The sequence below is a fragment of the Nanorana parkeri genome, unplaced genomic scaffold (genome assembly GCF_000935625.1).
Source record: "Nanorana parkeri isolate BGI_ZX_2015 unplaced genomic scaffold, ASM93562v1 scaffold1716, whole genome shotgun sequence".
Taxonomy (NCBI): domain Eukaryota; kingdom Metazoa; phylum Chordata; class Amphibia; order Anura; family Dicroglossidae; genus Nanorana; species Nanorana parkeri.
This window is the reverse complement of record NW_017307984.1, coordinates 57,861-67,320: the sequence shown is the minus strand read 5'-3', so window position 1 is coordinate 67,320 and position 9,460 is coordinate 57,861. Positions and strand designations below refer to the sequence as shown.

At 40.9% G+C, this 9,460-nt stretch overlaps 1 gene segment (V, D, J or C); it reads right to left on the bottom strand.

Moving 5' to 3' along the window:
- Positions 1–6,856: 6,856 nt before the first annotated feature.
- On the bottom strand, positions 6,857–7,321 carry LOC108799401. The segment is given in 2 exon segments: positions 6,857–7,170; positions 7,258–7,321. Coding segments are annotated over 2 exon segments (363 nt in total).
- Between the last annotated feature and the right edge of the window lie 2,139 nt (positions 7,322–9,460).

Below are 9,460 nucleotides of genomic sequence, written 5' to 3'. Positions count from 1 at the left end.
TTTGTATGTGTGCACTTAGGTGATGTGTACAAATATCAAATACCTTTATATTCTATGAGAGATCTCAGAACAGGAAATTACATCATATAATTTACATAGCGTCATAAATATATGTGTCTGTTGTCCTTATATGCGTTTGTATCAGAATGTTTGGGCACAAATCACACAGCTAAAGTAATCATGTGTAGGTAAATGGTCTACTTTTTTATTTTACTTCTTCTTATGAAAAGATTCTCTTATGAAGATTCTCTTACTTCTTTTTATAATATTCTCTTATGAAAAAGGATTTTTTCATAAGAGAATATTAGATGTCATTGCTGAACTCAGCTTTGATAATGTAACTTCATTGACTGTCATGCTGATCCTTTAGCTTCAATGCTCTGAGTCACTGACCTGGAACAGATATAGATACAATTAATTCTGACACTCATTTACTGTATGCTTAATCTGGGATTATGAATTAAAGTAATTAAATCAGGCACAGCCAGTAAACTAGCATTTTTAGAAGGAGGTCAGCATGACGATGTCTCATTAAAATAATTACAGTGTATACGGTTGTGCTGAAAAATATCAGACAACACATTTCTTTTGTTCAAGCCTAAGTAATCATAGGACCAAATACTATGTATTATAACATTGAATATTGCACATAAACTGAAATGAAATACTTTCTGTACACAGTAACTAACCTGAATAACACGCACTATGATTTTCCTTTTAGGTTACAGCAATATATACACAGCTGATAGTAAAGAATATATTTATTCATATGTTTTTGTACAGCAGAGTTAAAGCTGAACTACGGCACAGAAGCTTGTATTTAAATACTTTCCTTAATAGCCACAAAGGGTATGAATCCTCTTTATGTGCAGCAAATGCCTTCGGCAACCCAGTGATTACCTTGTAATAGTAACAGTGACATCATCCCTGTATTGTACATAGATTTTTCAGAGACTGTAACTGTGATCAGATTTGATAAATGAAATCAAGTGACACCTTACTGGCCATGTCCACTTATAACACACCCACTAGACCACACCCACATATGTAGCCACGCCACACCCACAGAATCACACCTCCTTTTTTTACACACACCCTCAAACAATTGGTCACAAACTTTTGAAACAAGAGGCAGGTATGAAGATAAAATGAACAGATTTCAAAAAAGAGGCACCAAGATATGCCAGCATATCACCTGCAGTCATGGCCAATAGGGTGGGTGACACTTCAATAATGTATTGCTTGTAGTGTGGGTGTAAGATGAGCCCCAGCACTGTGTAGACCGACCGTAATGAGAAATACTTAGTTATACTTAGTTATATAGTGAGCAACAACACCAAATAAAAGAACACATTTTTATGGCACACACGTACTTGTAATGTGATTTTTACTAATGGAAATATTGTTCTTTCTTCTATGTCATTAATATGTCTCCTCTGTTCAATTTCACACCACTTAATATAGCCGCTGTCACCCCAACTTCCAACATTACATTGTCTTCTCCCCCTACAAACCAATTATTAAGTGGACATTGTACTAGTGTCTGGTGCCACTGTTTTGTTCCATATATGCATGGCCCGGAGGAGGAAGATGTCACATTTAGTGGCATAGCACTACCACCACTAATTGCTTCGGTAGGCCAGTGAACAGGCAACAGGAGAACCCTGCATTACCACCAACTCGAACCCCATCCCAAAGTGTTACATCACTTTGCAGGACACTGTAGATCTTTACACATGCATTGTTTATGGCTAAACACATACTATTTAATAACAGAAAAATACAGCAAGCCCAGTTGCCTTGATTTATTTTTTACATATATACCATGACTTGGATGAATGAGAACCTTCACAGACATACTGAATAAGAGTTCTTCTAATTATGGCCAGCTTTATGCATACTTTATTTTATGTGCCTTATATAATTGAGCAAGGGGAGGGCCTATATCAAAATATGGCTATGGGACCCTATGATGCAAAGTGATGCCCCTGTATCTACCCAAAACATGACCTCAGGTTCCTGAGCAGAAAATAATGTTTCAGCAAATGGTGGTTGTTCAGTTCTGTATGATGCCTTGATGCACATTGTAAAAAAGTACATTTAATAAACGTTTGTTTTCACATATTAGGGAATGTAGGGGGATCCAGTGAAATCCCTAGAAGTAAATGCTGGTGTCAGCCCCTCTGATGGTGTCAACCGGTGTGGGCCGCATCCCCCGCACCTCCCTTGTGACACCACTGAGTAAATGTAAATGTTGATGCATGTTGAAAATGCATATCACCACAAAATAATGTTTAAGCTATAGTATTTTATTGTCCAATTGATGTACTGAATCCCACAATTCATGTGTGTAATCAGACATACAACATATATATACTGTAGGTGCCTATCATCAGTTTTTATACCAACCTTTAGAACAAAAACCATCTTCATATAGCACATGTAAATATCTATTAACAGTTTTTCTAATATCACCAAACTTACAAAAACATTGAATAAAATAGATTCATTTACAGAGACTTATGAAAGGAAATCTGTCAGCAAAGACTCCGTTCTCTATCATTTGCTCTAAAAAAAGAAAAACATGAGCTGACAAAATACAAAGGCTGCCACTATTGAACTCTTCTGAAAATTGGACTGGCTGTTATGTTCAGGCCTCAGTACCTAAAGTGGACCTGTACTCAAAAAGTGAAGACTGGCTATGTTATTGGGTACATTTAGGGGTCTATTCACTAAGCTGCCGTAGGCAGCCGAGTGAACGACCGACCTGAAGCGAAGTGAGCCAAACACTGTTCGGCTATTCACTTCAGGCTGGTACGGCTGATTCCAGCCATATATCGGCTGAAATCAGCCGTACATCGGGTGGCTTCGGGTCGGCCAAACATGCTCAGCATGTTCGGCCGACCCGAAGTGCAGAAGGAGTTTGACTCAGCCGATCCAACATCTGGATCGGCTAAGCCGAACCTCCGGCAGGCTACTCGCTGCTGTTCGGTCTATTCTCATAGATGCCGAACAGCAGTGAGTAAATAGCCGAACTCGGCTGTTCTGCCCGGTACCTCTGTGGGACCGAGCAGAATAGCAAAATAGTTTAAAAAGTAGGAAAAAAACAATAGAAAACGATTGGGCGGAGCTAGCAGTAAAAGCTAGCTCCGCCCAACTGTTTTCTATTGGCGGGCGGTTCTGCTGCCGTAAAAAAAAATTAAATAATTTTCGCCATAGGAATGCATTGCTAGATTCCTATTGGCTATTTCAATTTGCAATAGCCAATAGCAAACTAGCTATTGCACCCGCCCTCTAATAGCGCGAGACTCCCGGAGCACCCGGGAGAGTTGGGCTGTCTGAAGATCAGTGTCCCTGGTTACCTGGTAACCAGGAACGCTGCTCTCTCTGCAAGTGGCCAGAGCCAGCCGTAAGATCACGGCTGGCTCCGCTCAGCTGTCAGAAGCCGGCTGTCAGCTGAAGCTACGGCTAGATCCTTCGGCTGCTTCGTGAACAGACCCCATAGAGATGTTAATTGTGCCTGAGGAGTGCTCTAAAAAGGTGCCATTTGTCCTCAATCCCTAAAAAAAATTGCAGTGTACACCCTGGTATGTGAGTGTGCCTAGTTTCTCATGTGCTTAAAAGTAGATAGAAAGCCTAACTAGATGACATTTAGTTATTGTCTGTGGATATCCTCTGCACTTTGGATCATTGAAACTGGGCCGGCATTTATCACATTGTTAACATCTTATGTATCTCACGAATTAGGTATTGATAACATTCATACATATATACATGATATTCATAAACCATGTGTATTTGTAGGCCAGTACTCCCAGCGATAGGGACAAGAAAATTATGTGTTTCCAAGAATCATGCGTTATTCTGCTTCCTCAGCAGACCCCCAGGTTTATATTGCTAAAATGTTTTTGCACTTCATATATCCATATTTTAAAAACAATAGCCTCAGTATAGACTCATACTAGCAGCATCATGTTTCCCTGAGACGTACATACTGCATAATAGCGTTACTATCCCATGCAGATGCCACCAAATGTGGTACTGCTCAACAGACCCACATCCATTAGCCACAGACATATGCAAAATCAAATCACCCCATATTATTCCCATTATATAGTATGGCCGTGATGACATCAAATACATTTGTCATTGTATAGTCATGTTATTACCTTGCTATTGCTCATATAGGCTTCCCCCTGAATCCATAACAAGGACTCATCATATCCCTGCCAATTTGGTGGCTCCTGCTGTCACACTAGAAATCAGGACAACAGGATTGTAAGAACTTTCCAATGGGATCTACATGTCCCTGGCTCCTTCCATGCCAATTATGTATCACTATGTCCACCACAAAGGGAAACACAATGCTGCTACTATGGGTTTATACTGAGACTATTGTTTTTAAAATATGGATGTATGAAATGCAAAGACATTTTAGTCATATAAACCTGGGGACCTCCTGAGGAAGCATGTAGGCAGTTGTCAGTGACGGGGCAGCCTAGTGGGCTGCAAGGTGAAGTGGAGTAGCAATGGTAGATACTCACTTTTCAGCCGAATTGCTATGTTTTTGTGGAAACAGGTTTGTAAATAGTTGGCCTCTATAGTTGTCTCCAGCACCATTTTGGAGAAGCCTGGTGTCTGATAGGACACGAAATCTCGGGAGATTTGGTCGCCCATTTTGGGGTGGTTTGGTAGATAAGGAAAGCCCAGCCACGTTTTTGGCAGAACACGTGTGGACATAGACAGGGACAGTTACCCAGCCTGTGAGGGAAAGCTAGGGGATTCAGGGAGAGTGTTCCGGCCTGTTAGGCATAGATCAGGGTTCCTCCGGAGTCCTGCATCGGGAATCCAAGTCGGGTGAAAGACTCCCAGCTGCCTGTGGCCAAACCAGTATCACCGCTGTGAGTGCGGGAAAAGTGCGCCGGATTCAGATATCCCTCCTGTTGCCGGGTAACATTGTTGTAATTATCAGCCTCTACAGATAAGCATTGCTCGGGGTTATACTTTATACTTTATGCCAGAAAGTGGGAAGCGTCTACAGGGCCCCTCATCCAACCACCGTATATAACGAATGTGACTGTATGCCATATCCGTGATCTATGTGCCTAAAGGAAACAAATTGTCCTACTGTTGTACATATCCTTCTTTGCCTCTGCCTCTCCGGCAATAAACACTACCTTGTTTAAAAGACCACTACGTTTGATTCCCTCTGTGAAGCCGCCACACCCTAACCCCGCTTACAAGCAGAATAACGCATGATTCTGCAAAATGGGGTGAGTTTTCATGTCCCTGTCTCTGTGAGTACTGGCCTACAAATACATTGTAATATGAATATAATGTATGTATAGATGTTATTGAAACTTAAAGTGGACCTTTACCCCCTTTCACATCAGCATGGAGCTCTGCATGCTGATTTAAAATCTTCTTACATTCATTAGTTAAACAAACTTGTTTTCATTTATTTACAAATAGAGTTCATCTACTTCCTGGTCCACTTTGGCTGAAATGATGTAATCGTGCCCAAGAATTGCATCCTGGGAAGGGTACATCAGCAAAGCATTGCTGGAAAATCTCATCTGTAATCTCATGAGATCTCAGGGAAAGGCATTTTCCTCTGCTGATATGATATGCATGGTCACATGTCTTAGTCACATGTGCTGGAGTTCCAGGAAGTAAAGTGAGATCTAGTAATCTGCCCTTAGTAAACATGGCCACTGTGAGAAGACTGGGAAAGAAAAGAGAAACAAGAATACAAAGCCTGCCATTATCTAGAAGTATGTGTTTGTAGATTGGCAGTACTAAACATTTCTAAAGGTGTGTTTGTTGTTATTTTAAAAATATGGGTGAAGGTCTGCTTTAATGCATGAGATGTTCAAAATTTGATGTACTGGCCCATTTTCAATGATAAGGAGACTATCTCTCAGGAATTGTGATGCATTATAGAAATACTTTCGTATACTTTTTATGTGTATGGTTTTTATAAATATTATGTGTTAATTAAATAATTCAATTAGAAAGTTGGGCAATGGTACCACAAACATTGTTCCTTTTCTTTCTGTAGTGGGAATGTCATTTCGGATGTGGTACAAGCTCACCACAGAAAGGGTTGTTCTATCAAAGGTTGTGACTACATTAGAATGTGTGAACAGTGATGTGGTCACACGTTTTAACGTAATTCCGCCCCGTTTTTCGGCAGTGGAATGTGTGACCGCCAATAGGTGAAGCATTCCAGTGCTTTCCCAGCTGTTCCAGGGCAGAACGGCATCGCAAATCGCATGTGCAGGAGAACCGATCTGCCCTGAAACAGCTGATCGGTCCTGAAATGTCACTTCACTCCGACTGCGATCTCACAATTCACCGCACTTGAGGAAAGGACCCGCCCCCTCACTGGGAAGCCCGTCGGCAGTGCGGGGCCCCGGTGTTCTAACTGCGGGACCCTGCACTGTCCCATATAGCAGGACCGGACCCCACTGAGGCTGTGGGGGTGACCAGCCTCAGGCCCTGGTGCGGTGGCACCGCCCGCAACGTCGGTAGTTCCGCCACTGTCTCCAAGGATGTACCTAATATGAAGAGGGGAAGATGCTCAAGATGGTAAAATGTGATTGTGGTTGTATGTATGAACATTCTATAGTAAGTGCCCAGAAGTGCTACAGGTTTTCACAGTGTACATCTTAAACAGCTATTGCTATATTAGCCCCTTTCCTGTAAAGTCATCGAGGGTGTATAGTACATGTCCATTCTTACAGAGTGCTTTTTTATTTCTGTAGGATTTAATTGGAGAAGTTTCTACTGCCACCTACTGATTACATGAGAGACGGATAGATGAGTTTTTGTTCCATCTCAGAGATGTTTTCTATCACTGTGTGTATCTTGCACAGTAATACACGGCAGTGTCTTCAGTTTTCATGTTGTCCATTTTCAGATTTAGCATGTTATTACTGTTATCTCTGGAGATTGTGAATCTTCCTTTAAAATCATCATGATAGCGTATGGTACTGGAACCCGCATTTATATCACCTATCCATTGTAATTTTCCTCCAATTTCTCTCGCCCAGCTCATCCAGTGGCTAGTGAAAGTGAATCCAGAAGCTTTGCAGGTCAGTGTGTGGGAGTTCCCCGGCTTTATCACCACTGGGTCAGACTGGGTAAGTTGTTCTGCAGACTGGACACCTGAAAATACACAAAACAAAGTCACATCTGAGCGAAAATATCACTTTGGCTGGATTCAGTGACTTTTCACCTTTAGAGAAGTCTCACCTGATAACCATATCACTGCTATAAAGAGGCTCAGTAATGTCTTCATCATTGTGAATAATTTGTATGTGTGCACTTAGCTGATGTGTACAAATATCAAATACCTTTTATATTCTATGAGAGATATCAGAACAGGAAATTACATCATAACATTTACATAGCGTCATAAATATATGTGTCTGCTGTTCTTATGAGTTTGTGTCAGAACATGTGAGCACAAAATGCACAACTGAAGTAATAAAGCAACAATGTGGAGATAAATGGTCTGCCTTTATTTTTTCAATTATTTTGTAAAGACAAATATTCCCTAGGCTTATACTCGAGTCAATATTTTTTCCCAGTTCTTTGTGGTAAAATTAGGTACCTCGGCTTATATTCGGGTCGGCTTATACTCGAGTATATACGGTACTTGGTTTTGGGAGGGTGAACATTGGATTGGATCCTTTTGGCTTCCCACACTCCAAACCAAACTAGTAGGATAATTGGGCCTAGTGTATGTATGCATGCAGGCCCGGATTCCCCGTTTATAAAAAAATAAGAAAATAATTATAAAAAATAAACAATAAGATAAAAAAATTATAAAAAAGTAAATAAGATAAAATAGAAAAAAATAATTGATAAAAAATAATTAAATAAATATTAAAAAAATAAGAAGAAACAATTAAATAAAACAATAAAAAGTAAAAAAAAAAAATTAAAGAAACAATAAAAAAAAAAATTTAAACTAACCCCGCCGCCCTACAATCTGGTTGCCATTCTTCATTGATGGGAGGGGCATATTGCGGATCCTGGCCTTGGGGCTGCAGGGAGAGTAAATCCAGCCCTGTATGCATGTGAGGTAGGGACCTTAGAGAATAAGCACCTTAAGAGCAGAGATTGATCTGAATGTGCAGTATGTAAAGTGCAGTATAACTTTTGACTGCTGTATAAATACCTGAAATAAACACTGTGTTATATAGAAATAATGGTAATTGCGTTGCAGTTGTATACAGTTCGTGGGAATTTAATGTGATGCAGAATGTTATATTTTATTTATTTTTAAGTTAAGGTGAAACTCTTCCAGGTTAAATAACAACAATCTATTCAACCCGCTTCTTGTGAGGCCAGGTTCTTACAGACAAACCCTTTGAGGGTCATTGCACAGCCTGGGCTCACAGTACTCCAGGACTAAGCAGCACTTACACATCGTTATGCTATCTCTGAGTCCAGAAGAAACCAATGTTTCCTCTGCTTGCCAACACCGCTCTTCATCCTGAGAAGCAAATGTTCAGCTATACTTACCTTAACCCTTTCCATCCTGGATTGTAGCTTTTAAGCACCCTGGTGCTTAAAAGAATACAATCTACTCCTCCACTTGCCACCCCAAGTTATAGCTGCATGCTCACCTTCACTGTGCAAATCAAGGAGCTTGATGTGCATTTAAAGCTACAGGACATCTTCCTTGCAACCTCTGTAAGGCTTTGATCTTCCAGCTTGACCATTCAAGTAGACACTTCAAGGACTCAGGCAAGCTTACACTATGTGCTCACACTGACACCTCCGTGAGCATCCAATGCAGCTAACTGCAAGTATACTCTATAATCACACTAGCCCGTATTGACTCTTTTTCTCACCACTGATGTTCTTGTGTTTAACCGTGCTGAGTGCAGCTGCAGTACAAGTGGAGAGAGGTTTGAACTGGTGATTACTGGTGTTGGTAAATGGAGTCATTATCCCTATATGGGAACTTGTATGTATGTTGGACTCTTTCCGTTAGATACATTTAAGCTGTATGAAGTAATACAGTTTACTGAACACTTCCTACCTGGGACTTCTGTTTTTTAGGTAATTCCTCCATATAGTTAACTCTTGGACACTTTCTATACTCTTCCCTGAGGATAGCCCAAGCAGCCACGTCCGCTTCTCCTTTTGTTCTTCTGTCCTCTAGCTCTTGCTTGTTCTTTCTCCCTCCCCTGGTGTGTCTCTCCCTACCTCACCTCGGCTCCTGGGCCCTCCCCCTGAGGATATCTCGGGAAGTCCTCCTGACTGCCCCTTTCTGCCCCTTGCAATACCATGCACGCTCTGAAGATCTGCTCATTGAATGTTAAAGGCTTAAACTCTCCTCAGAAAAGGTCGCAACTCCTGTATGATCTCCATAAGCTCCGTAACCAAATTGTTTTCTTACAGGAGACACATTTTCTGCAAAATAAGACACCTCAGCTCTCAT